The sequence below is a fragment of the Rhinolophus ferrumequinum genome, chromosome 27 (genome assembly GCF_004115265.2).
Source record: "Rhinolophus ferrumequinum isolate MPI-CBG mRhiFer1 chromosome 27, mRhiFer1_v1.p, whole genome shotgun sequence".
NCBI classification, from domain to species: domain Eukaryota; kingdom Metazoa; phylum Chordata; class Mammalia; order Chiroptera; family Rhinolophidae; genus Rhinolophus; species Rhinolophus ferrumequinum.
Window position 1 is genome coordinate 10,730,339 of NC_046310.1, and position 27,644 is coordinate 10,757,982.

A 27,644-nucleotide genomic window follows, 5' to 3' on the forward strand; every position below is an offset into this window, starting at 1 on the left:
ATGTGAGATTAAGGCACATTTTATTAAATGGCATTTGTGCTGGGAAATGTGGGTGCTTTTTCTGTTATCAACCAAACGCTTCTGATGGATACTGAACAGTTCTACACAGAACTCAACGCTTAGAGCCTAAGAGAGTATCATTTTCGGTCAACTTTGGAACCTATCAAAGAAAATTCTAGTTCTCTCGTGAGGCACTTCCCATTTTCTCACAGCTCTCTTGAGACTGCTCTGATTAAAACATTGTTGCCTAATCTATTTGTCAAATACATGACAGATGCTTCTCCAATACTAATATGGGTCGGTTATGGTGATGGATCCAAATCAGACTCTAATAAATTTATTTGAACTTGGTAATATGGGTCAGAGACACTAAAGAAAAGTGTAAGCTCCTCCAAAGATATTCAAGTCAGCAATTAATTCTCATTTCTCCCTTGAACATACACTTTTCCATCAAATTACGAGTTGGCAACTACAATAAATACTTTAAACTATGTCTAATTAAAGAAACATCTATCTAGCTTAATTTGGGGGCAGGAATAAATACTCAATGTCATACATTCTTCTATCCCAGAAATGCTCAATTTCTCCTGGTAAATGCTACATGGATTAATAGAATCATAGAAAAAAAAGACTCAAAGGAAATTTGGACAAATAAGTAAGTCATTTTAAGCAGTGAATGAAAACAGTCCAAACTGGACTGACTCTAAAAGACAGTATATACGGAAGTAGTTGTGTCATATTTAAGGAAGCAGAAATGTTCCCACATTTCCAGGGAAAAGGAAAAGCATTTTATATATTTAAACATTGGAAACACCCTACAGCTAGCGTTCAGTTCACAGCAGAAAGTAAACATTCCTTTTCTCCGCACTTCACAAAATGAGGTGGTCCAAAAGCGTTTTCTTCCTGCCCTCTCCCCCACCCCCCCAGCCCACCCCCCACTAAACTCTACTTCCTCTGATGTTCTGAGCATATTTTCTACCTTAATAGGTATCCACTTTACATTTATTCAACAATGAGTCAAAGGAAAAAATGTCTGCAGTGACCGATTACCTATCTTCCTTCGGATATGATCTTCCGGTAGAAGGGAACAGCCATAGCCGTCAGGGTTAAGTTTTTGCGACGTACTTGGTTGGCTATGAGCTCACCTGAGAGTCAGCTAGAAGTTCTAATCAGTTTAAAACAGAAAATACTTCAAATCCCAGTCAGAGTCCCAGCCTGCAGGGACCCTGATATATATACCAGTGCAGTTTGCTTCGAGAAATAAACGTGTCAACTACAACTGTTGAGCAGCACGAGACATCCAGGATAAGAGAAAGAGGTTATCTTATCAGTCACATAAAAATCATCCGACACCGTCAATTACCATCCCAAAGAGCCAACCCCTCACGGACCCAGCCAGAGTGTGCACATTGCCAGTTTGGTCAGTGCCTACAACCCACAAAGCTCCTTCCACAGGCCCAGCTGGCGGTTCCAAAGTGCTTCGTCTATACAGTCTGTTTCTGTGGGTACCGGATTAAAAATGGGTGCTGTTGACATAACACTGGTCCTCCTGAGTTTTGGTCAAAGCTGGTCCATGGTCACTCACACGGCCATCCAAAGACACTTCAATAGCCACTTCCGTTAGTTCTCGTCCACCACCGAGGCCTTCCCTCCGGCCCATGTCCAGAGGGGGGCAGCCATTGTGATCAGCACAGCCGTTGACGTGGGCCAGAGGCAGTGCCCCCGGGGGACAGCACAGCTGCTTGGCGCAGCCCTTGGAGACACAGGGCGAGTTGCATAGGGAGAGAGACTCCTTCTGCTCCAGGACCTCCGGCACGTCCACGTCCTCGAACTGGATGGTCACATTGTGGATCCCGGCGTTGTGGAAGATTTCTCGAATTTTGAGACTGGCGTCCTGATAGCCCCTGTCTTTCTGAGCCTTGATGTGCAGGGTGGCAATGATCTTTCCACTGATTAGTTCCCAGACGTGCACTTCATGGACACTGCTAATTCCGGGCACGGCAGAGAGTTTACTCACTAGAACAGGGACGAGAAACAACAGCCCAGGTGAGAGCCAGCACTGAAACATGGAACGACAGAGGCATTGGGTCCCTTCTAAGCATTCTCACCCAGGTGATAAACTGACTAAGAAAAATGGCCTCTCCTCTATGCGTCCGTTTTCCCCCATCTTCCCTCTCCTCTCTGAAGTCGTCTACCACACACTGCTAGCTCCTAACAGGCTAGTCAAGAAGAGAAGTTGAACGACAACAAAACCACGCCCGGGGCGACTGAGCTTACAAGGGAATGGGCACGTTTATGGGCTGTCAGAGGGAGTATAAAGCAGGAGACCTTTCCTAAAAGGGATAATTTGGGAATATGGGTCTAAAACTTTTACCAGCAATTTTAATACTAGAAATGTAACCTAAAGGAAATCACCAAATATTTATGTACAAGAATGGTTTGGGCAATGCCCTTTGTACTAATGAAACAATGGAAACAACAAGGAATAGTTAAATCAATTCTAGAATAGAAAAAGGTACAGCCGTGTAAAAGTAAGTTTCATATTTAAGGCTACAGGAAAAGGTACACAGGGTATTTTTAAGGGAAAAAGCAAATAGCTAAACTATATATATGGCATGATCTCCATTTCCCTTTTTTTTTTTTACAAAATATCAGTGTATATAAACCCCCCAAAAAAACTGTTTTAGACAAATAAAGGTTTGTTTTATTGAATGATTGACACAAAAATATTAAGAGTGGTAATTCCCGGGAGGTAGGTTGTCTATTTAGGCTCCTCTATATTTTCTAAAATGAGTACGTATTTAGAGAGATGGTAGTAAATAGTGATTATGGGCAGAGACCCTGCCTCCAGCTAGAGTTTGAATCCCAGTTTAGTCATTTACTGCCTGCATGACCTTGGGCAACTTACCTAGCCCTCTGTGCCTCAGTTTCCTTATGTGTAAATTAGGAATGATGAAAATAGTACCTCAAAGGATTGCTTTCAGGATGAAAAGGAGTTAATTTAAGTAAAGCCCTTAGAATAATATAAGCATATAATGTGTCACAAAAGTATTGCTAGTATTGTTATTATTATCTATTTTAAAAATGTTTTTAAGCATATATATTATATATTACATAATATGTATCTACATCTATCTATATACATATATATGTATATATTACTTTGGTGAAAGGCAACATAAGCCAATATACAGTAGTACCTCGGTTTGCGAACGTCTCCGTTGATGAACATTTCGGTTTACAAATGACATAAATTTTATGGATCTGTGGTATCATTAGATAGTAAAATTCATGCTAAATTGCTGTTTTAGGGGTTGATTTTAAAGGTCTGGAACGGATTAATCCATTTTGCATTCTTTTCTATGGGGAAACCGCATCTCGGTTTTCAAACGTTTCAGAACTCGAACTGTCTTCCGGAATGGATTATGTTCGAAAACCGAGGTACCACAGTATATCACATATTGTTTTGCCTATGTTTATCTCCTGGAAGCCAAAGACAGAGCTGTGTATGTCCTAATCCCACCTCTGCCTACAGCACTGAGCGAAGAGCAGGTGTGCAGGAAATGGATGGAGGCTGATTATTCCATCTCTGCCCATGAAAGCAGCCAGACAGTTGACCACACCTCACTACCTCTCAGAGAACATAAACTCACCATTGCTAACCAGAGAAGAGGCCAAAAAGACGGAAAGCACTTCCAGGGGTAAAGATCATAGAAGGAGCGCAGCTGTTGGCAATGGCTCGACCCACTGGCGGAAAGGCAAAGCCATGACCTTCATAGGACAGTCACACTGTAAATCACGCCTTTCAAGGAAACGTCTAACCATCGCCATACGATGTACTAACATCCATTTAAGTCTAATTCTAGGTATTTGTCGTGAAGTAAGGTCTTCCAACTTTCAGTCTCATAGCGGACCTGGGCTCTATTTCATGTTTACTGACTCGCTGGTAAACAACAGCCAATCTGCCCGAAAATGTTTTTTCTATAAAAACATAATCCCCATTTAGAAACACTGAAACTGCTTAGTCAGTTTCTCACCAACATCTAGATGGTTCCCATGTAGAATTTCTACAAAGTCTCTAAAATTTTTACCCCCGGATGCACATAACTAAAGGGAGAGGTTGACCTGTTTGAGCAAAGCAAAGTAGTAGATTTCATTACTGAAGGAGGTTGTAAATGATCTGAATTTAAAATACTGTCATTTTGACAGTATTATAAGAGACAGGGTGACTTGTGTACCCATCAAAATAGGTTCACTAGAAAGCAGGATCTAGAACAGGAGTGATTCATGGCTTCAGAATGAGGAGAATAAAAATCAAGTTCTAGGCAGAGTGGCCTTATTTGACTTAAAAAGAAATCTTTGACATGAAGGTAAATAGCCCAGGACTAGGCATTGCTCAAGCACTACATTCTTGAAAATTTGTAGTTGAGTCACAGAATCATGGGTTGCAAAGGACCTGTGGTGGTTGGAGCTGTGATTCATCTCACTAAGCTACCAAACATGTGATGGATATCTGGTGCCTGGCAATTTAAAGGATTTCAGGATACATACATCAAACATGGCTCTGACATAATGCTGGCCCTCTGGCCTGAAGAACCTGGAGTCGGGGGCCGTGGTGCTAGATCCGACTCCTCTGACTTACTCAGCTCTTCCATATTGACGCCTTTGGGGACCATTTGCAACAGAATGACAGCGGTCTCCTTGATGAGTGGGAAGGCCGATGACAGAATGATGATGACCATTATGACGGTCAGGCTGGGGTCAATGTAGCACTGCCAGTTACACGGGTCCTCTTGCTTCAGGGGAAGAACATAGAATATGATGGCCGTGATCACCACCACCACCGACCCCAGTGCGTCTCCCATCACGTGCAAAAGTACACCTGCCGGGAAGAAAGAAAGACCGCTAACGCCCAGATCCAAGTTTGGGAGCCAGGTGACCCTCAGTGACTTGGGGTCCCAAGTCTGTGAAGACCTGTTGTTATTAGTTTTCTTTTCTGGTTAGAACAGCAACACAAACAAACAAAAACAATGGCAACTGTTTTTTTGTAGAAAACAAAACCCCAGGCCACCGTCCTGGGACCCAGAGACCTGGGAGGAGGAGTGGCCTGGGGAGCTTCTGAGTTGCAGACGCCTGTGGGAAGAGGGGCTGTGCCAGCTCAGAATGCCACACCGCTGTCCCCCACCCCCCTCAGAGGGCACCAAGCCAGAAAACAGAGGCTGTGCAAAGATGTCTTCTCCTTTCAGGCTGTGCTTTCAGTTGCTTTCAACATTTTTAAGAGGAGAGGGAACTAAGACGTATCTTTTGACTCTTCGTCTTCCCTCTAGCTTGACTCCTCTGCCTCTTCCTTACATGCATTTGCCTGCTTCTTACTTAGCACATGGGCATGGGAACCGCAGTTGGTTTTAAGAAGTCCTCAAGAACAGGGACTCCAGCAACGTTCCCACGAAATAAAGAGCCATTTGTCACAATAAGATAAAGTTAAAATTCTACAGATAACAACACAAATTGTGGATGCCTTTAATGAAGAGAACAGTTTCTAGAAGTTTCCATTATGACACAGAAACCATGCAGTCCTAGCAGAGAAGATCTGTAGGCACAGGCTAAACTGGGATTTAATGAGTTAAGTGAAAATCTTGTCAGAAGGATTATAAAATAGCAACGCGAAGTATTTTTTGATTTTTTTTTTTTTTTTTTACAGGAAGCAACATCAGAGTCTTTCTGTTCAAAGTATGGGTTTGCAGACCAGCATCACCTGGAAGCCTGGAAGAAATGCAGAATCTCAGGCCCCACCTCTGATCTGCATTTTAACAAGATCTGATTCCGCATTTTAACAAAATCTCCCAGTGATTCAAATGAACCACCTAAGAGTTTCTAAAGCGGGACTCTAGAAGAAAGCATATATTAAGAAAGGTCTGCTTTGTCTCTCCAACTCTCCCACAGATTCACTCAGTAAACTAAGGAATAATCCAACATACTACCAACTCACTCGTGTGTCTCCGACTCAACAGTCTTACTTGGAAGCTGCTTTAAATGGGCTACTTCTTCCTCTTGGCTACACGTCTAAGATTCTCAGCAGTACTGTGGTGAAATGGCATTCTGTAAACATACTAGATGTAACTCTTGGCAACGCCCTCCCCGCCCACCAAATACAGGAATTATTTAAAAAAAATAAAAATCATTTCAAAATCCTATTACATATGGCACTAGGATCCCGATTCAATAAATACATTGAACAGTCCCACCTTCTAACTCTGTGCCCCCTTCTCCCTCACTCCACCCCCACAGGCGCTTCTCACTCCCCAGTCCACATCCTGAGCCACTAAGGGACACGCCAACGTTTGGTCTACACACCTTGTCCCTCCAGAAGGAACTGAAGATCGAAGCTTTAACCTCTCCAGGGCAATGCAAGATACCATCATAGAAATAAGAAGACCAAATATTTCCTACGTGCCCTTCGCATCATTTTCACTGCCTGAGATAGTCAGATGTTCTCCGATTGTCTCCTGCATGTCAGCCTCCTTTCCTCCTCCAGACTATAAATAGCTTCAGGGTGAGGGTCGTACTCTACATTTCCTTCGCTTATATCTCAGCACTGGCGGCATTCAATGCAGGCACTCGATAAAATAGTATTTTCGGGTTGGTTAGTGGTAATTCCCATGACAGAGAGTAACGCCCGTCTTTTGCTTAATAATAACAACTACAATGCTAGCTAACCCGTATGCATCAGAAGGTATTTTAAGTATGTTACATGTATTTTACACATGTAAAAGGGGGACAGACTTCAACAGGCGACCACACTGCAGGCAGAGAGAACTCAGAGACAAGGTGTTGCAGGCGGAAAACTCCAGGGAGGCGCCCGACGAGGACTCCACTGTCAGGCCACGTGGAGTCACAGACCTTGACAGTCTTCAAGAGCCATGGTGAAAGTGACCCTCTGTGAGCAACGAGACCCTCCCCTGGGACGTGGGGGTGATAACATCCGCCACGCTTCCCTCAGAGGCCCGTTCTGAAAGTACGTGAAACCTCAGAACCCCCCCCCCCCAGAGAAGTAAGTGCACAGAAGTGATGCAGAGGCAATGGTATTTGTGGGCGCCGTTTGTTGAGTGGGTCCTCACGTCCCTCTCACAACAACACAGGGATGTAAGTATTAGCTTCATGATGCAGAGAACGAAACTGCAGCTCAAAGAGATTCAGTGCCTTGCTCAAGGTCACCCAGCTAGTAAAAGGCAGATCGTAAACTATCTCTGCCTGACGAAGCACTTCTCCCCTGACTATCGGTGTGCATGACATGGTGGGGGGCAGGGGAGACAACCCAGGGGGGCGGGGGAGGAGAAGCAGTGAATGGGGTAAAGAGAAGGGCAGAAATGTCTAGAAAGCAGTGTTGGCACCAGAACAGCAAGTCCTTGAATGTCTGCAGTGCTAGTGAGGACCTAGTTGGAGGCAGTAAAGGTTTCTGAGCGGACTCTGATGGCTTCACATCTGTGATTCAGGAAGAGAAACCCGGCAGCATTATGTCAATCACCCGATTCGTCATAATGCTCACAAGGCAGTTTTGCAAAGACACGACACCTTAGCGCTCGACCCTTACTCGCTGTCTCTAGATAAAAAACGCAATTCAAATCAACGGGCCCAGGATGTGAATTGGCAATTGGACACCAGATGAAATTTGATGCACGACCCAGCACTTGGAAAACTCATCTGTGCTGTTGGATTTGGTGAATAATTGGGAACACAGTTCATTCGTTCTAGGCATTAACAAGTGGAAGAATGAGAGGTCATTCTATTGCCAAAAATACAAAAATTAGAATGAAACACCTTATCAAAGACGATCTAGTTCTAAACGATGTCAGGATTGCTAGTCATCCGTCTACAGTTATACCGAAATGCAAAGGGCTGTCTTTCTGACACTGTGGCAACATTTTTAATGTATCATGCTATCCTGTTAAATAAAAACAACCACTCGAAAGCAGAAAGCACCTTGACAAGAATTTTTAAAGGAGTGTGCCCTCACGGTGCTTTGCAGTAGATGGTGTGTGACTCTTCCAAGGCATTTTTTAGAATTTCGTTGGAATAAGAGAAACAGTAATGACAACCAAGAAATGATTTTAGTTCACAGGAATCCCCATCAGATGTCTGTTCCCCTGCAGATGGAGGGGGTGGGGGGGCAGTCCTGCTTTCTATAGCAGAGGCTTAAATGTCAAAAATGTAAGGCTTCAGTGGACCGTGTCCACGGGAGAAGCAAGCACCCTGTGTGGAGTCTAGAGGCAGTGTGCAATCATGGAAAGGGCTAGAAATGTGACTGGAAGCCCAGGATACCAGCCTCTGCTGATAGCTGGGGTGATTCCGGAAGTCACCAGACTCTCTGGACCCTGTTCCCTCGTCTGTGGAGTGAAGGGGTTGAGTCCATTTTCCCTAAGGCTTTTCCAGCTCTAACATTCTGTGGTCTTTCTCTGAATTGTGGCTCCAAGGTGAGGACACAGGACCTAAGGTGAGGCCAGCCTCTCACTTAGCCAGAAATACCGGAAAGGCTCACGGGCGCTGAGCCCACCCTTACTGGAGCAGCTCTGTTTGAGCCCAGCGAGTCCACTCACTACCTGATTCAAGCTGCCTGGGTTTGGGTCCTGCCTCTGCCAAATCCCAATCTTTCGGCCAAATCCCAATTCCCAATTATTCACCTCTTTTGGAAGCTAGAGGTGCACTTTTGTCAATACCTGTGGATCACAGGATTCAGTCAGGTATGGCAAGGCATTTTACACCTGATGTTTTTCTACCCCAGAGCTCCAATGGCTTTGTACCAAAAATTAGCAAGATCATGGAAATTTTCCTTACACTGTGCTTCCCAAACTACGCCACAAAGTCTATTGGTGCCTACTCTTAATTCTTCTTTGCACCTACCTGTACTGTTTCACTGTAACAAGAATGAATAATTAACAGAACATGCTCTGAAAAGTTAAAGTCCTATGATAGTGAAGTCAATCCTGAAAACCTACAATACATGTGTGTGTGTTTTAAAATGGAACCTAAAAAAAGAAATATAAATGAAAGAACAGTGATTTCTCATTACAGATTCTCTCTTTCCCAAAAGATTCACCACCAAGCACTTTAGAAATGCCCCTGCTGCAGTTAAATTTTTAAAAACTAATTTGTTTAGAATTTTTAGGTCATAGGTTCTTGTTATTATTTTCTGATTTCCTTTATAGATCTATTCCGCGTATCATTTTGTAGAAACAGATGTGAGACTCTCAAAAATGAAGATGTCTCCTGGATTATCAGTTTTTCTTTGTATTATTTCCATCTAAGTCCACTACACATTTCCCCAAACCCCCTGAAGGTAAAGGGCTGCATTGTCTTTGTTGAAATTCTCAAAGTCAAGATTAGGGATTGACTCTTCTTACATTACTGTGAAGCAAAGTCTATGCCCAAGAAGTCGGAAAGGAGACATGCTGGGTACAGTGTTGGTGTCTGGTGAGAAACACACCTCTGAACTCCCTGGGCTGACCTTTGCCCCGTGCTGTGACCTTGATCACACAGCAAGAACAGTAATAAAATGCCTTCCAGGGACCTCACCAGAACCCCCACTTTGGACCTGGAAGTGGAGATTCGTGTGATTCAACAGACCCATTGCGGAAGGAGATTTTTGGCAGAAATAACGGCGGTGACAAGGGTCATTCAGCAATGCCACCTGGGATAGGCGCCCATCTACTCTCTTCCCACCTTTATCAAAGTGATATTTAATTAAAACGGGTTGCATTTGATGTTAGCAACATCCGTGGGTGGGCAAAACCAACTGCATCAGGAGCATCCCATGGCTGTGTGAAGACCCAGAGCACTAGGTGGCTCTCAGTGGAGCAAGGATCAATCATTAGCAACTGGTGTCTTCCTCAGAATCAGTGCAGGGATTAGGCAAGAGGCCGGGGTCATAGTCTACGCATGTAACCCGCCTGCTTTCTAACACGCCTGATTCAAAGGCAAACAGAAGAGGAAGAGGACAGCGCAGTCCACAGACGCCCCTGACAAGGACTTCCAATCCCCCCGAAGTCAATCCTACCTCTGATATTCAGGGCTTCCGACTTTTTCTCCCTTTTCATCATCTCTTCGGGCTCATTCTGGGTGTTTAGGGTATCACCTGCATTCAAAGAAGAAACCTTGTGTTGTGTATGAGTTCTACAAACAAAAAGAACCAATGGACTCAAAAACAGTTTTGTTATTTTAAATTCCTCCTAACCTATCAGACCCCCTAGCTCTACACACACACACACACACACACACACACACACACACACACACACACACACACACACGCAGCCAGGAATAGGTGATGCTAGCCTTGAAATTAGCCTTGCGATCCCCCTTTGGGCTTCATTCACACTTCCCATCAAGTTAAAACCAAAAAGAGGCAAGTAGGAGCCCACCCCCACCCCCAAACCCGTAACTCCCAAGGGGACAGAAGGATGGGCAAAGGGAGAGGGAGAAAAAAGTGCAGATAGCATCTGGTGAGGGGGTAGGGATGGGGAGTGCTGTTTGTTGCCCAATAATAACTGATTTCCAAAAAAATCAATCCTCCTGCACAGAGAGAAGGGGGGAAGGGAATGGACGCAAAGGGGGCCTGAGAATGCAGAAGGAAAGAAGAAATCGTGGGGGAATCAAAGGAATCATGGTGAATAGGATGAGTTCGCATTAGAGGATTAAAGTGGAACTGCACAGGAAATGGATTTTTAAAAAAAAGCAGAGGAAAAAAAAGAGGGCGTGGGAAGAGGAGGAAGGGACCGCGCGAAGGAGGAGGAGGGAAGGGCCACGCATCCAGAGAACGCAACTGAAAGGCACCTGCTACGTTTGAGAACACGGTCACCCCCTTCTCCGCGGTCCTTCCCAGCGAGGCCACGCGCGGGGCTACGGCCGAGTCCGGGCCGGGGGCTATGGGGGTGGCGCCCTGCGGTCCCCCAAAAGCGCCGCCCGTGCCGCCCTCGGCCACCTGCTGCGGGTTGTGGCGGCGGCGGCCGCAGCGGGCGAAGCAGGCGGTGCAGTCCTGGAAGACGAGCAGCCCCACCACGTTGACAGCCAGCCCCAGGGCGCCGACGATGAGCACGAGCTCGGGGTCGTCGATGCGCTCGGGCCGGCCCAGGCGCAGCACGGCCTCCACGAAGATGGTGAAGCAGAGCGCGGTGAGGAAGACGGCGTTGCTCAGCGCGCCCACCACCTCGGCGCGCACGTAGCCGTAGGTGGCCCGGGAGCCGCCGGGGGCGCGGCGAGCGATGTAGCCGGCGGTCAGCCCCACGCACAGCGAGATCAGGTCGGACAGCATGTTGAACGAGTCCGACAGCAGCGCGATCGAGTTGCCCAGGTAGCCCGACACCAGCTCGGCCACGAAGAAGACGACGGTGAGCACGAGCATGAAGAGCAGGCGGCACGTCTTGCCCGAGTAGCGGCCCATGTTTCCGCAGCGCGCGCCGCGGCGCCCGGCCCCGCCGCCGCGACAGGTGGCGCCCCCGACTCCGCCGAGCCCGGTACCCGCCTCCCGGCCTCCCTGCCGCCCTGCGCTGGGCTCTTTATAAGGCGGAGGCAGAGTGCCCAGTCCTCGCACGGCCAGAGTCTAAAGGAGTGGTCGGGCGGCGGCCGTATCTAAAGAGACCTTCTGCCGCCTCCGGTGGTGGCCTCTTCCCCTCCCTCGCGACCTGGGCCTCTCTTGGCAGGTGGCCACGAGCCAATGTCTGTCCCTCTAGAACTGGGCATAGCAGGGAGCTGCTGCGAGGAGGGGGCGTGTCTGGATGTCCCTCCTCACAGATCCCCCCCAAGCAGAGGTGGGACCCACCCAGCGACTCGCTTCTCCTGTCCTATCACCTATGCCTTGACCGTTGACCCTAGTGATAAGGACCTGAGTGCTGTGGGTGTGACCGCCGTTGTAGACGTGGACACCTTCGCCTACGTGCGCAGACGCTGCTTGCATTACAGATTCCTTATTACCCGGCTGAGGTCTGGGTGCACTAACCCAGTCAAGCCTGCCCTGCAGGGAGGGTGCTTTCTGCTTGGCGTTTGGAGAAGCCCCAGGGGAATCCCACTCCACGACCAACGGTGGTAGAGCTATTGCATCCTCTCTTCTTGCCCGCAGCCTTCATAAAGGGCACATTATAGGTTCTGTCACCCCCTTGGCACAGTGTCCTCCCTGTACCCCCACCCCCTTTAGGATCTTCATTCACAAGGCCCCCTTCCTGAAGCAAACTACAGGCACGGCACTGCCACCCAGCACTCCGAAATGCAGTTGGCCACCAAAGAAGCCAGGGCAGGCGTACTTATCACATTCTCCATTGGAGAGAACATTCTACTCAGCCCATGTGTCCCTCACAGCATGACTTGATGCCCAGAGGTCAATCGACTGGCCTCCATGAAGGTTTATTCCAAATAGAGCCTTGCTTGTTGACACAAGGCTCTGCGCCAAGTAAAAGTTATCCAGGACTCCTAGAGAGGCCCAGGAAGGGGACCTCTGAAGAAGAATGTTTGCTTTGGTCAGTTTAGAGAGTGGGCTGGGGGGGACCTTGCAGGTTTCTGTTATTGGTTTGGTTTTGTATAAACTTGTCTCATTCCAAAAAAAGGATCTGAAGATGGTCTGGTAATTTCTATTCCCTCTCCCCCATTCCCAAACCCTGAACTTGAACCATTCCTGAAAAAAAAAAAAAAATCCATGGGTTTTTGGCTTGGAAATGACTAAAAATGTCTCACTTGTAAAAGCACAGGATCCATTAGCAGAACATTCTAATTCTAGCCCCGTTCACTGCCTTAACCGTGTGAAACAGTCTTGTCTTTTTAATGCTCTCTGCTAAAACATCCTTGATTTGCGGGCTCCACGTTGGACCAGATAAACCTCCAAACACAGGGAGCCTGTTAAACATCCCCTCCCCACCTCCAGGAAAATATCCCTACACTGAGCACTTGAGAAAATGTATCGTTGAGGGCATTCTCTAAAAACTAATATTAAAATGAGCAATCATTGAAAAGAGGTAGGGAGATAAAGGCCGATGAAAGTTTTGAAGCTCTCTGGCCTTGCACAATTGCCTTAATGGTCTGGGCTGGTTTCACTGACATACAAAGGGAGTAATAACAGTGCTTCCTTATAGGGTCGTGAGGACTAAATGGGTGAAGAGGTGTAAAGTGATTATAACCGCACCTGGCACGGAGTAAGCACTCAATAAATGTTAGCTGATTATTAAAAAAAAAAAAAAAAAAGGTGACAGGAAGAAAAGGAAGGTGCGGGGTGAGGAGGAAGAGCCTGGCTGGGAAGATGACGGAAGGGCCAAGTGGTCCAGAGGTCCAGATATTATCATTAGTATGTTCGTATTAGTATCACAACACATGTGTAACAGAATTACCATTGAATCACAGATGACACACTCTAATACAAGAAAAGATAGAGCAGACCTCTGGCTCCTTCCTACTTCCTGGCTTATACTGTCATGCAACTATGAAACCTCTGAACCCTGACATGACAGCTAGCAAAGCATCCAAATGAGAGGGAGAGGCCTTTTGGAAATCACTTAAGAGACCTAATGTAGTCCCTGCTGATTACATTTCTTTGTCATTCACAAGTGAAAGAGAAACCTGAACAAGAATTATGTCACTGCCCCCAGAAGGCAGTTGAGGGAACTAGAAAGCCAGAGGCTGGGGAAGCATGTAGGAGGCGCAGCTCTGTGTGTCTGAGGTGCCCTGCCCAGGGCCCAGCCTCTGACTCTAAGAAAGGCTAAGGATGTCAACAAAATGCACTTCAGAAAAATGTTTTGACTATGATTTTATATATACAATATAAAATGATATATGTATATATGTAAGTATATATAATACTCGTACATAAGTATGTAAAACTATGATTTGGTGAACTTATATACTATGTATATTTGTAACACAAAGGTCCTTTTTGTACCCAAAAGTATGCGTTTTTGTCCCTCGGGAGTTTTGTTTTTTTTTCGTCCCTCAGGTTTTAGCATACACGAACTTTAGGAACTTCGTTACTTGAGGTGAGCACTCTTTTTAATGACAGAGGCATGAGGTGTGGAAAAGAAAAACTAGGTCGTGGTCAAGACTAGTTTGAGTGGGCTGTTGAGAGGAGCGGCTCAGCAGCGCCGTGAGATGCCACCCACGGAGGAGGCAGCTCTCCTATGAATTTAGAGCTGTGCCCATCAGCCTACCAAGTGGCACCTCCATAATTTCTCCAAAATGCCACTGTTCTTAACAGCACAGCGGTACATCTGCTACCACTAGTCCAGGGAGTGTCGGGACGCAAGCCCCGCCATGACATCAAATAATACAACTTGCTGATTGAGAAAAGGCCAGGCTCTGGATTAATTTTAATTTTGCACTCACTTTAGGACAACTTGAAAGGCAGAGTAGCACAGCAGTTAATAATTTATGAGCTTTGGAGTCCAACTGGGATGCAAGTCCTAGTTCTGCTACGCACCTATTGTGTGACCTGGGGCAAGTGCCTTCCACCTTCTCTTTCCTCACCTGTGAACTAAGGATAATACTGGGATGTATCCCGTGGAGTTGTCGTGAGACTTAGGTGAGAGAACTGTATGTAAATGTGCTTGGTGCCAGGTTCTTACATGGGACTCAATCAGCGTTAAGAAAAAACAACCACCACTTTGATTTTTAAATCCAAGTCGAGGAAAGGGAAATATTTCTCTTCACCAAAGGATTCATCAAAGGGTTACTTTTCGAGGAAAATATACATTTAAGGATTTGTTTTGTAGGGATTCAGAATGAGTCACCCCAAGATGTGCCCCCCCCTTCACTACCTGGAAGAATTTGATTTAGGGACCTTGCCTATAAAACGAGATTATCAGAGATGACCTATAACCTTTTATGACCTATCTACAAGGCAAGACACTCTTCTAATTACTGAACATCTGCTCTTCTTATCCGCCTGCTATGACCCATCTCCCCTCTGAAGCCCCAAGGTGATCCTTAGCTCAGGACGTCACACGTGCCTCATTGTCCCTTTCTGTCTTTGAACTTCTCATGCATATGGGGCCTCTGACTGTCTCATGTACATGGGGTTCCCATACATAGGTAGTTAAATTTGGTCATTTTCTCTTGCTCATCCGTCTCATGTCTATTTGATGATTAGACCAGCCGGAAGAACCTTGAAGGTAGAGGAAAGTTTCTTCCTTCCCCACAGCTTGCAACTTAATCTAAGGAGCAGGGAAACTGACACAGGCAGAAGGGAAGACATATTTGAGTTCCTGCGACTAGAAGGGAAGTGCTTTGGTCTGAATGTTTGTGTCGCCCCCCACCCCCGCCCCAAATTCATGTTGAAATCCTAAGCCCCACAAGTGATTCTATTAGGAAGTAGGAATTTTGGAGGGTGATTAGGTCCTGAGAGTGGAATCTTCATGAATGGGATTTATGCTCTTATAAAGCGAACCCCTCAGAGCTCTCTAGCCCCTTCTGCCATGTGAGGACACAACCACAAATCTCTGGCTATGAACCCAGAAAAGAGTTCTCACCCGACCACACTGGCATCCCTATCTCGGACTTCCAGTCTCCTGAACTGTGAGAAATAAATTTCTGTTATTTATAAGCTACTCAGTCTGTGGTATTTTGTTATATCAGCCTGAACAGACTAAGATAGAAAGTATAGTTTGAATTATAATACTTCAACATATACAAAGACTACAAGTTCTGACAACTAACTTCGCAAACTTGTTGCAACGATGTCGCTAACCTTTTTTGATATCAGAGGGATTATTCATTATGAATTTGTACCAGCTGGACAAACAGTTAACCAAGTTTAGTATTTGGAAATGCTGAATAGGCTACGTGAAAAAGTTAGGCGACCTGAACTTTCGCCAATAATTCATGGCTCTTGCATCATGATGACAATGCACCAGCTCACACGTCCTGTCTGTGAGGGAGTTTTTAGCCAGGAAACAAATAACTGTATTGGAACACCCTCCCTACTCACTTGATCTAGGCCCCAATGACTTCTTTCTTTACCCGAAGATAAAGGAAATATTGAAAGGAAAACATTTTGATGACATTCAGGACATCAAGGATAATATGACGACAGTTCTGATGGCCATTCCAGAAAAAGAGTTCCAAAATTGCTCTGAAGGGTGGACTAGGTGCTGGCGTTGGGGCATAGCTTCCCAAGGGGAGTATTTGGAAGGTGACTGTAGTGATATTCAGCAGTGAGGTACGTAGCCCTTTTTCTAGGATGAGTTTGTGAACTTAACTGTCAGCCCTTGTAGGAACCCAACTGTTGAGTGCACGGTATAAAAGAATGACATTGATTTCTATGTTGCACCAGGTTGACGGGTTTGGGCTGTTGATACATTTGACAGTAATGAGGCCACGTTATTTGAGGTCGGTCTGTGTGCTTCTTAACCATCTCCTGATCACAAGAGCACACCCAGACACTCCTGGGGAAACCCTGTGTGTGAGGTTTGGAGAGAGATGGGAGAGTTCAGTGAGAACAAGCAACTGAAAGGGGCTACGGGTATTGGGAGGAAGCGGGAGAGGAGTCAAGGCAGAACTGGGCATGTCAGAAATATTTATCATCCAAAATCCCTCACCACGAAGTGACAGCTCTCCGGGGATGAGTCCTCTCTCTTCATAAGCAGGCGGAATAAGTCGGCTTTGGACCATTTCCAATTCAGATGGAAGCGAAAAAAACTAGAAGTTACATGAAACAGGGGAACTCCCAACCTTGATATTGATTCTAACAATAGTTTTAGCTCTAAGTTAAGCCGTATCATTTAATAATTTAAAAAGAGCTTTCACATGTGTTCTTTAATTATACCAGAAGCAATTTCACCCAAACAGCAGATTTCTTCACCACTAGATTCACCTTAATTTTTAGACTACATGAACATGAGAAAGGCCATTTGCCCAAGAAATTGTGGGAATAATTACGGGAGGGAGGTTCAAAAAAAACCCTCCAAGTAAATACCTTTACCTTTATCTACCAAACGCACTGCTTCAATATTCAGGGTTACGTAGTGGAGAGATGTTCACGGAGGTTTCAGTTCCAGGATCCAATCCTGGCTCTATCGGTTACTAGCAACGGGGCAAGTCACTTATCTTCTCTGAGATCTGTTCTTATCTATAGTCTGGGGGTAGAGATCGCTCTTTCACCAGTGGTTGTGAGACTCACAGGAGGGAGAGCGTGGTGACTGGCCTTGCATCCTGCCTCCAGTACGAGTAGGTAATCAACAAATAAGTGGTTCCTTTCCTTAACTTCTATCATCACTCCCAGAACTACTGTTAACTTCTGGTAAGTGACATTGTGGAATCCCCTTCACGGTTATTTAGCTTGCCCTATATTTTATAAGATCATCTATTTCCCCGTGGTTCAAGTAATCTAAGTAGCTTAGAGCTAATTAGCTACTGATTAATAAAAAGTATTACTAATGTAAAATATTGATTAATAAAATAGTTTATGAATCCAAAAATATATAAAATAGTTTACAAATCTGAAACTCCAAACTTCTCAGCGGTCATAGCTATCGTTCTTTGTTCATCCTGATCTTATCGTCTGTTATTATATGGCAGAAAAATAGAGCAGATCAAGGTAACCAGACTGGAAAACATAACTTTATTATCATCACAAAAAGGGAAGTTGTATTGAATATTGATAGGGGTCTGCAGGAGAACTAAGAGTCTTGACCTCTGTACAACTTGGACCAGTCACTAAATTTCTGAAGCTTAGTTTTCTAATCGGTAAAATGTATACAAAAACCTCATACTCCTTTGAGCATGTAGAGATGTACTGAACATCAAATAAGATAATGAAGGTACACCCTAGTACATTAACTATGTACACTGCAGCATTATTTATGGTAGCTAAGACATGGAAACAACCCTAGTATCCTTCAATGGATAAAGAAGATGTGGTACATACATACAGTGGAATACTACTCAGCCGTAAGAAAAGATGACATAGTGCCATTTGTGACAACATGGATGGATCCTGAGAATATCATGCTAAGTGAAATAAGTCAGCCGGAAAAGGGAAAGAACCATCTGATTTTACTCATATGTGGGATATAAATCAGAAAGCAACAAATGAACAAAGAAGAGAAACAAACTCACAGGCACAGACAAGAGTATGGTGGTTACCGGGGAGAAAGCGGGGGTAGAGGAGCTTAAAGAGGGTAAAGAGGTCAAATATATGATAAATGGTGACAGAAGGAGACTAGACTTTGGGTGTGAGCACACAATGCCATATACAGATGATGTATTATAGAACTGTACACTTGATACTTATATAATGTTATTAACCAATGCCAACCCCAATATATTTTTTTAAAAAAGATAATGAAAGTACAGATAGATAAAAGGCATTCTTATTGTTGTAACCATGAGGTAAAGGGGGGGTTCTCATATGATTGCCTCATTCTTTTTACCTGCTTATGATATTTCATTATAGAGATGTACATAGGTTATTTAAGCAACCCTCAGGTCCACTGATGAATAGTTTTCATTTTTATCCACTTGTATTTTTTTCATCATTGTGGTCCTAATTGTGATGTACGTAAACACTCTGCAGTATCCTTGTACAAATGTCATTGCTCACTTTTTGGAGTATAAATTACTAAAAATACTGAATCAAAGAGTATGGGCATTTAAAGTTGTTTATAGCCTGCCTAATTGCCACGCAAAAATATTGTACAAACTTATACTTTTATCATGGGATTATCTTCATTTTATTTTCCAGTTGTTTATTGCTAATGTACAAGAATGTAACTGATTTTTTATATTAACCTTCTATCCTCTGACTCTGCTATGTTCACTTGTTAGTTCTTATAGTTGTTTCATAGGTTTCCTCGTATTTTTAAGTTAAACAATTATATCATCTGCAAATAAAGACAATTATATTTTTTCCTTTTATTAAAAAAAAAAATGTATGAGTTCCATTTCCCCTAGCCTTCTAATATCACTATCCCATAAATTCTTTAATATTTTTTTAGGGGGAAGATTTAACTTTATTTAATGATTTTTTTTTCCGAAGGTCTTCCCATTAGTATCTAAAACACTTACATTCTATCCTATACCTAGAATTGGCCGTAGTTATATATTTCAATTGGTTTAATGCTAACAGTCTTTTCATACCAGAGCTTTCAAATTCCTAAATTCATCTTGATTCATCTTTTGGTTGACAGGATTTCATTTACTGGTTTTTGTTTTTTTTTCAAGAAGGGTTCATGGGTTTTATGTATTATTTTTATAATGTCTCTATGTTGCCAATAATTAATGAACAAAACTTAGATGAGTATAAAATTTTATCTCTCGGAATTTGTAGACATTGATTCATTTTATTGTGGCATTGTATATTGCTGTGGAGAAATCTGAATCCTTCCTGGTATGGAGAGAGATGACAGATTTGTTCTGCCTGGGTGCCTATGAGGTTCTTTCTTTATGCTTGATTTTCAGAAACTTCTCCAGAATGTATGCATTAGTTGCTCCATATCAATTTTCCCTTTTGATTTGCAGATTTTTAAAGTTTAATTCAGAAAAAATTCTTCTGTTCTATCTGAGTATTTTTTCTGGTACGTTTGTCTGCTTTCTACTTGAGGACACACCTAGTATGTATACGGAGTATCTTCACTGTTTGTTGTCTGTATCTATTATATTCCTTCCAGTTACTTTAAATTCCTTGGTCCTTTTCTCAAGCCTGTGTTCCATATCATGGGTTGTATCTGGTAGTGTTTATTCCGTCTCACTGCTTCCAATCTGGGTTTTCATTTCTGTAATGTTTTTTATCTTCCATTTTTTTCCCCTGAGTTTTGACAGTTCTTATTCATGGTTTTATCTGAAAACTACTTCTGTTACCTGGGGTAATTATTATTCTTCTACGTGTTTTTCATCGGCCTTTTTGCTGGTTCCTTTTTTTAACTTTCTCTCAGTAGCATCTCTAAGTAGTTCCCATGTTGGATCTTCACTATTTATTGAGCATCTTTGAGCGGGACACTCCGCATCTGCTAATAGTGTGGGAAGGGGTAGAGGAGGGGTCCAAGACAAGGGTCTGGCGACTTGAGAGCGGACACGTTACCTCAGAACATCTTTCCCAAATCTGCTTCCTGCCGTCAAAGTCAATAGGTGACCCAGCAGACAGTCTACCTGATTCACATTGGTGCCTCCCAGCTCAGTTTTTCTTCCATTCCCCAGGCTTCATATTTCCACAAGGGTACCTCCACAGGAGTAACATTCATGGCCTCTTTGTGTCACTTCCCGACTTTTCCCAGAGGCAGGATAACTGCTCGGATTAGTAAGCATGGAAGAAAGAGTGGAGCACGTTCAACTAAACTCTTTTGGGTTTTCTTTTTCAGGTTTCCCTCCCACAGAGACCTGCAATCCTGGTCGGCATGTACATGAGGGCAACGAACGGGGGCAGGCTCTGCCCTGTGAAGGGAGGCCTGGGACCCGGTGAGTTGAATTCTGGGATGAACCATTAAAAAAGCTCTTTATTGTTACACATCTAAGCCATATCCCTCCATATCTGTAATAAAGTTGATACTTTATGTTCAACTGGCATCTGTATCTTATCTATCAATTGCCAAACTCAGGAGAGTAAGAAAGGAGTATTACTTACTTGTCCCCAAAACCCAAACATACTGGTGAGTTGGCAGGAACCTTGAGGATAAAGGTTGAGAATCTAGAGGCCAAAGTAATACGTGGAGACAGGCTTCTCCTGAGACCAGGGCAGGAGTTGTTGGGTTTTAGGGCTCCAGCAAGTTCGAGCCAAGCAGTATTGTGATCTTGATCACAGCAGGCAATTCTTCTGTTCTGCCCACAGAAGAATGGGTGTTATTATAAGTTTAGGGCTGTTTTAACAGGTCTTCATGAGTTTTGAAGACTGCTGTTTACTGTATGGTTCTGTCTTACTGTGCAAATGAGAGGGAGAGTAGTTTGCTCTCAGACACGGACAGACAGACTGAGAAAGTGGAAGAGAGGGTTATCCTGAGGCTAGGCAGACGCAAAAAAAGAAAAGGACATGCACACATACCTAAATATTCTTAGGAGATTAGATTAGATTGGATTGGGTTAGATTAGATTAGGGACTGGGGACTTTTCAGAGGCAGAAAGTCAAGATGTCGGATAGCCCACTGAGATCTGGAACGCACCCCAGCACCACCAGATCTTTCCATAGATCCAGGGCACTTTGGAAAGCCATCCTCTTAAACTGTGAATACTGTCCGAAATAGGAGCAACTGGGGAATACGGCAGTTATCCCACGTCTGTCTCAGCCTTATATGGTGGGTGTGTGGAGAGCAGGTCCCTCGTTTCTTTCGCTCACAGACCTTCAGATGGAGGGACCACCACACAAGGAGCTGCACTGAGTCAGAGGACAACATCCTGGCCCTGAAGCTGATGCCCAGGGGATGAGACTTCAGGGGTTCTGGGGAGCAGGGAGTGTATTTTGATGTGGCAGTGATGTGAATTGTGGCCGGAGGGCAGGATGTGCAGACTGCTTTTTCCTAAGATGGCCACAACTATGTCTCCTTTTCCACATGTTCCTCTGCAGGGGACCGTGATGCTCCTTCCATCCGGAAGTGGGGTCTATGGGTTTGACACTCCTTCCATCTTGCCACCTGCTTGGAATCCAGAGAATCTGCGGTTGGGCCAGTAAAGGCATGAAGCATCTCCCTTGTTTGATGGAACGCTCATACTGGGAACCCTGAGCCACCATCGAGTGGGAGGAAACCAAGCCACACAGAGCGGTCACGTGGAGGTGGCCCAGTCCGCAGTCCTAGACACTGAGCGCTTCCCGCCCACACGCCAGACGCACGAATGAATGAACCTGCAGATGCTACCGCCTCCGCCATGGCCCCCCCAGCCTTTGAGTCTTCCCAGCGGAGGCCCCAGAGGTGGTGGAGCAGACAGGCTGTGCCCTCTGTGTCCTTGCCAAATTCCAGCCCACAGAATCCCGAGTTTCATGAAATGATTGTTGTTTTACGCCACTAAATGTGTAGTGGTTTGTTACGTGCTAACCAGGACAGGAAACCACCATGTAAAGACTGGCAAAGCGTCCATTAAATTCGAACTAGTTCAGAGGAGAAGCCTAGGAAGAGGAGCATAGATATTTGAGGTAAGATTAGGTGAGCTTCCAAGCAAAACAGTTACTGTGGATGGAGGGTCACCTGTGTCCGGTGGGGACAGGTCAAGAAACAGAGTTAGGACTCCAGGATGGGCCCAGGGAGAATGAGACACGCTGAAAGTGATGGAGGCAAGACTATGACAGTCCGAGTGCAGGCCTGGGTTAGATTTTCGGGTTAGTTGGAAAATGCTTTTTGAGTGAGAAGATCCAACTCAGAGAGATGAGAGCTGGCCAGATTTGTTTGGACAACAGTTGCTTTTGGCAGACCCATAAAACACTGACTTCATTTCTCTTGCTGTGATAAGAAAAAAGACCTACACTGGAAAAACAAATGTCTGACCCAGAAAACAATGACCAAGTAAGAGGGAAAAAGTCCAACAAAAACGCCCGCCTTACATGTGATAGAGAGGGAAATGGAACAGCTTTAAGAGGTCGAACAAACCATTAAACATTAACCACTCTACGGGGCTTTCCTGAGAGAAGAACACCAAAGGAGGCAAAACACTAGAAGCATCTCCCAAACTTCCGAACAAAAGATCCGGCAGAATGATATGCTCCTCAAGGCCTGAAACATTCAGAAGCTGTGGAAAGACAGGATCTGAAGGAACAGAAAGCAGACATAGGCGTATGGGGACAAGCTTTGAACATGCACAACAGCTTCAGCTCAGAAACCTGCTACGGCTGACGCTCATCACGCTGAAACCAATGTGGGAGTGACAGAGAAGCCACCTCAGGAAGCAGAACGCCAGGCTTTGGTAGTTCTGGGAGCAGAAGCTACTTTGGTAGTTCTGGGGCAACAGCCCGAGGCACAGGACAGAAAGAGAGCCACTCTCAGACAGTGAGTGTAGAACAGAGCCAGAAACAGGAGCTCGAGATGGAAATGGAATTCAAGAGGTTGTTTCCTTCCTTCCTTCCTTCTTTCATCTTTTTCCCCCCTATTTCTCTCTGTTTCATGCTGACTGAGAAGGAAAAGAGCCACTAAAAAATCTGGAGCCTAGAATGTTGTGGAAATTTCTAAACTCTGTAATAGGCAGGACTATTTTACATGTTACTGACTGGGAAAGGATGCAATGTGTTTACCAGATAGGGAGAGAAAATGAGCACAATTTGGAATCAACACAAAAAGAATTTAAATAAAATCAAAGGAAAGACATTTTGTAAAATTTTTACAAATTAAAAACAATAAACAGATATTTCAAATATAAATTTGTCATGTATAAATTAGATACGTGGCAAGCCTGGTCTCTGATAGACAGAGCTGCACAAAATTACCTTTTTTTAAAAATAAAGGCCAGTGTACAGCGGGGCATCAGTTCAAGTACAAGTCAAGGGCATAGAGAGATCTGTTAGTTACATTTTAAAGAAAACTCAAGCCTGAAAAATGATCCAAAATAAAATACAAACATAAAAGATAATGTGAGCCAAGGAAAATCAAATCAAATAAACAACCAGTAGAAAAGCATGTAAACAAAGCAAATTCAATCCCTAAGTCTGGAGGAAAAAAGCCGTGGGAGTCACCTATTTCCTGGGATCTGAATCTACTTCCTCCGCAGTCTTTCCCCAAATACAATTTATAACTCTCTTCCCCAAACACACTCACATATAGGCGTCCAAAGTTTGGACTAAACCTCTTTTGTCTTGTTTTTTTCCTTTCATGCTTGTGATTTTTCCTTTTTTCATTTTGCCTCTCACTTCAGCCCCAAACACCTGCGTCACCATCGTGTTTTCGAGGGGCGGACTCACCGCCTACACATTGATCTAAGGCTTCCAGACTCCCTCATCTCAACTCAACCTTCCAGACATTGTTTTCTCTCAGGTGTTTTTGTTGTTGTTGTTGTTGAATTGCTGGCTTGTCTGTCTGATTCTCCAGCGTATCTTACTTACTCCATGACTCCCAGGGGTGTTTAAAGCTTTAACTATGTATATAGTCTGTGTTGTTAATATTTAATTTAAAGTTTGTGGTCTTATTTTTTACTTTTCTATGCTCTCAAACATCAACAAACTATCACTGGTATCAATTCCTACACCAGACAGATAAAGCAGAACTAGTAAAAGATCCGCAGAACCAGGGGAGACGGAAGGCTTGCTAAAGTAGAAACTTCTCTCTGGCCATAGATTCCGCAGAGGAACTGGCAGACTACCTGATTCTGATGACTCAACCAGGCGGTACCACAGTTCTTTAGTTGGTAGTCACTTCCTATGCTTTGAGCTAGGATTCTAGACATATAGAAATTCTTTATTCTAAATTTAGGTTGAATCTTTTGAAGTCAAGAATCAATTTCCCTATATTTTAAACCTCCTGGTATATATCAGTATGTATGTATTAATCACATTTCTCCTTGAAATAGAAGACAACTGAAATTGGGTTAATGTCAGTCTATCTAACCCAAATATTTACTCCTTCATTTAAGCTTATTTAGGTGATGGGATGGATATCAAAACGTATGTTTTAGTAAAAGTGATAAATACATAACTCGAGACGTAAATGTTAAAAGCTAAGCAGTTATCCTAAAATTGGTTGGAGGGCTTAAATACTCTAAAATTTCTAATGGAAAAATTCAGCAATAATTAAAGCTACCAAAATAATCATGTTACCACAGAACACGGATCTTAAAGCGTTAGGTATAGGTATACAGTACTTATCACTGTACATAGTTATTTAAAGTAGAATACTATGCAACATCAAATATTTCAAAAGAAGACAGGACTCAGGAATTAGGACAGTAGAAACGCATATGGTCAAGGTGAAACAGTTGCCTTCAGCCTCTTGTTATTTCAGCATGGAGAAAACATTGCAAAACTCTGCTTCCCAAACAAGAGCTCAACTCAGCTCTATCCAATAATAATTCAATTGAAAAAATAGAACTATGGTTGTCTACCCACTTTTCCTGTGGGTGCAAGTTTTGCTAAATTGCTTCTATTACATGCAGATGAGTGTATGTCAGGAGTAATGACAAAATTGGAATTAAAAACATAATGGCGAGCTTAGTAATGGAGACACTGCCATTGCCCATACTAAGCATTTGTTTGACGTCAGCTTTCTTACCTGAAGTTTATACTTAGCAATAAAAATACTTACTTGTTTTTTATCAAAGATGAGAATTTTATGATATGGAATCTCAAGCAGTAATTTTTAGATGTTGACTGATGTAAATAAGGGTCTCACAGTAACTATTGTCTTTTACAAAAAGATGAGGCCCTAACTGATTCCTTAAATCAAATAAAGATACAGACTAGTTTCTTGTTTGTTCCCTTTTATACTTAACACATACTCTAGGTGCTCTCAGAACATACATTCTACTCGTAGGGCATTTTAGACAGAGACAGGCGAAAGGACTGGACCCAGCGGACACAATTTACAGCAGTAGCAAAGACAGGAGGAACATGATAAAAAATGCAAACGTAGGCTCCCCAGGCAAGGAAGGTATATAATGTCCCTCCTAGTGAAAGAAAACTGATTAACACCCAGTAAGGAAAATCTTGACATTTCTTAAAATCTAGATGAGCCATTAGAATTCAATGATGCTGGATTATCACATAATTCAAAGACTTGCACTGTGATTTTCAGAAAAGCAGTAATTACTCTTTACCAAGTACCTTCTACGGGCGAAGCACTTTGGATCTCATTTCATCCTTCCTATTTCCACATTATAGGTGGGCACACTGCCTAATGAAGTAACTTGACCACTGCCATGTGGCTGATTTGAACCTGGTCTGTTCAAGCCACAGGGCTCCTAAAAAGCACTGGAAGTTTCTCTTGTGCCAGAAGCTGTTAATATATTTTTTAAAAGAATTCCTCTTGTGGCAATAAAAAAACATGGTTCCATCTAATAATTTATCTTGTGCATTTATTGTTTTAGATTTATTGTTCTCTTCCAAGATTTAAAATTCCATCTCTTGACAGATGATCCAATATAAGTTTGGGACTCACTCCTAAGTGCCCCTAAAGAACTACATGTAAATGGGTCTCCTTTTTCTCAAATAGGACAGATGTATACAACAAATACATACAACTATTTCCATCCAAAAGAGAACTAAGTTTACTGTTTACTGGATCATCCTTTTTTTCGCTGTTCATTTTCTTTAACATTCTTTGAATATATGCCCAAGAGTTTCTTTATCAGCCTAACCAATTGTTCAGCAATTTGCTCTAGGTGAGCTGGTTAGTCCAGTAGTTTTTCCAACACACTTGATAGGGACACTAAATATTATTTTTAAATTCAAACAGAGTCACGTCACATCTGGGTAAACAAAAGGAACTAACTAAAGACTGCTTTCAATGCCATGTCCACTTTCACATTGCTCCATGAATCCGGTTAACGCCTTTCCTCCTTCTCTGGGTGTCTGAACACTTTTGCACTCCCCATGAGTAAACATTAAAGAAGATCCCCCCCCACCCAAGATGAAAGTAGCCTGCTGCCACTCAGCTCACACGTCGTCGGACTGGAGGCGACTCTTTTGAGAAAGACCTTTTGGGAAGTCACGGGGACAAGGGGCCGACCAAATGAATCCGGCCTGTCTTGACAGCACCATCAGAGACGACCCCCCCGGCCCTTTCCAGCAGGAGTCTGAGCAAATTTGCCACATCTGCGGAGCTGTTTACCTGTTTCAGGGTCTCCCGGGGGCCTGTGTGCTGTGCAGTAGCAGCAGTCCAGGATGATATAGTTGAGAACATTGAAGAAGAGCCCGATAATTCCAGCACTGAGAACGAGCAGTGGCAGCTCTGTCTTCTGGGGGCTAATGTACCTTTTGATAGCTTCCACCAGGATGCTGAACATCAAGGCCATGGCGAAGATGGAGTTGCCAAACGCCCCCACCACGTCTGCCCGAAGGAAGCCGTACGTGCTCTTCCTGTGCTGTCTGATGTGGCTGGCCCGCAGGCCAAACAAGCCGATGATCATGGAGAGGACGTGGGAAAGGACGGCGAACGCATCAGACGCCAAGGACAGGGAGTTGCCCATGTGGGCAATCACGAGCTCCATGACGAACAGCACGATGCTCACGGCGCTCATGAAGAGTAAACGGAAGCTCCTTCCGGAGTATCGGCCCATGGCGCTCGGCGCTCCGGCGGTGCGTCTGCCTCGCTGGGGAAGGCTGAGCTCGTTAGGGCAGTAGCTGCAGATGTAGTGAGTACAACTCCTGGAAAAGTCTTCCCCTTCAGCCTTTCAGCGCCTGTCATATTTGGAAATCACCTTTTATAGGCTGCTATAAAGCCATAAAACAGTTTAAAGGGCAATTAAAGGAGAGATGTCATGTGAGCTGGGACTTGTGGAAATGGTAGACACGGGCTTCAGATATGGAATATGAGGGGTTTCTTCTGTTTGTTTGGGTGTTTAATATAGGAGTCCAGAGTCTCAGCGGCTCTGAATCACGCGGCGAGCGGCTCATTTGTGGCTTTGGTGGTCCCAGGTTCCACACTGTTTGTGCAGTAACTGCTCCGGTGAGACACGTCATTTGACAAAGACCATCATATCCTGTCTACCTGGTATGTAAAGTTATGCTGTTCACTGCAGGGAACAGGGAATGTTCTGGGTCAGAGCTCCAGGAAGTGAAAGCC

The 27,644-nt window shown here is 44.1% G+C and overlaps 1 protein-coding gene across 2 annotated transcripts; it reads right to left on the reverse strand.

The window, feature by feature from the left end:
* Nucleotides 1-642: 642 nt before the first annotated feature.
* SLC30A10 (solute carrier family 30 member 10) lies at nucleotides 643-27,411 on the reverse strand. Of its 2 annotated transcripts, none has more exons than XM_033099656.1 (4): nucleotides 26,691-27,411; nucleotides 10,052-10,129; nucleotides 4,643-4,882; nucleotides 643-2,016 (listed from the first exon to the last, which is right to left on the reverse strand). In XM_033099656.1, exons 1-4 carry the CDS (start codon nucleotides 27,136-27,138, stop codon nucleotides 1,514-1,516), a joined length of 1,269 nt encoding a protein of 422 aa, XP_032955547.1. In that variant the 5' UTR covers nucleotides 27,139-27,411; the 3' UTR covers nucleotides 643-1,513. The 2 variants fall into 2 exon arrangements, with proteins under 2 accessions (XP_032955547.1, XP_032955546.1); XM_033099655.1 differs by lacking the exon at nucleotides 26,691-27,411 and adding an exon at nucleotides 10,828-11,543.
* Nucleotides 27,412-27,644: the final 233 nt, after the last annotated feature.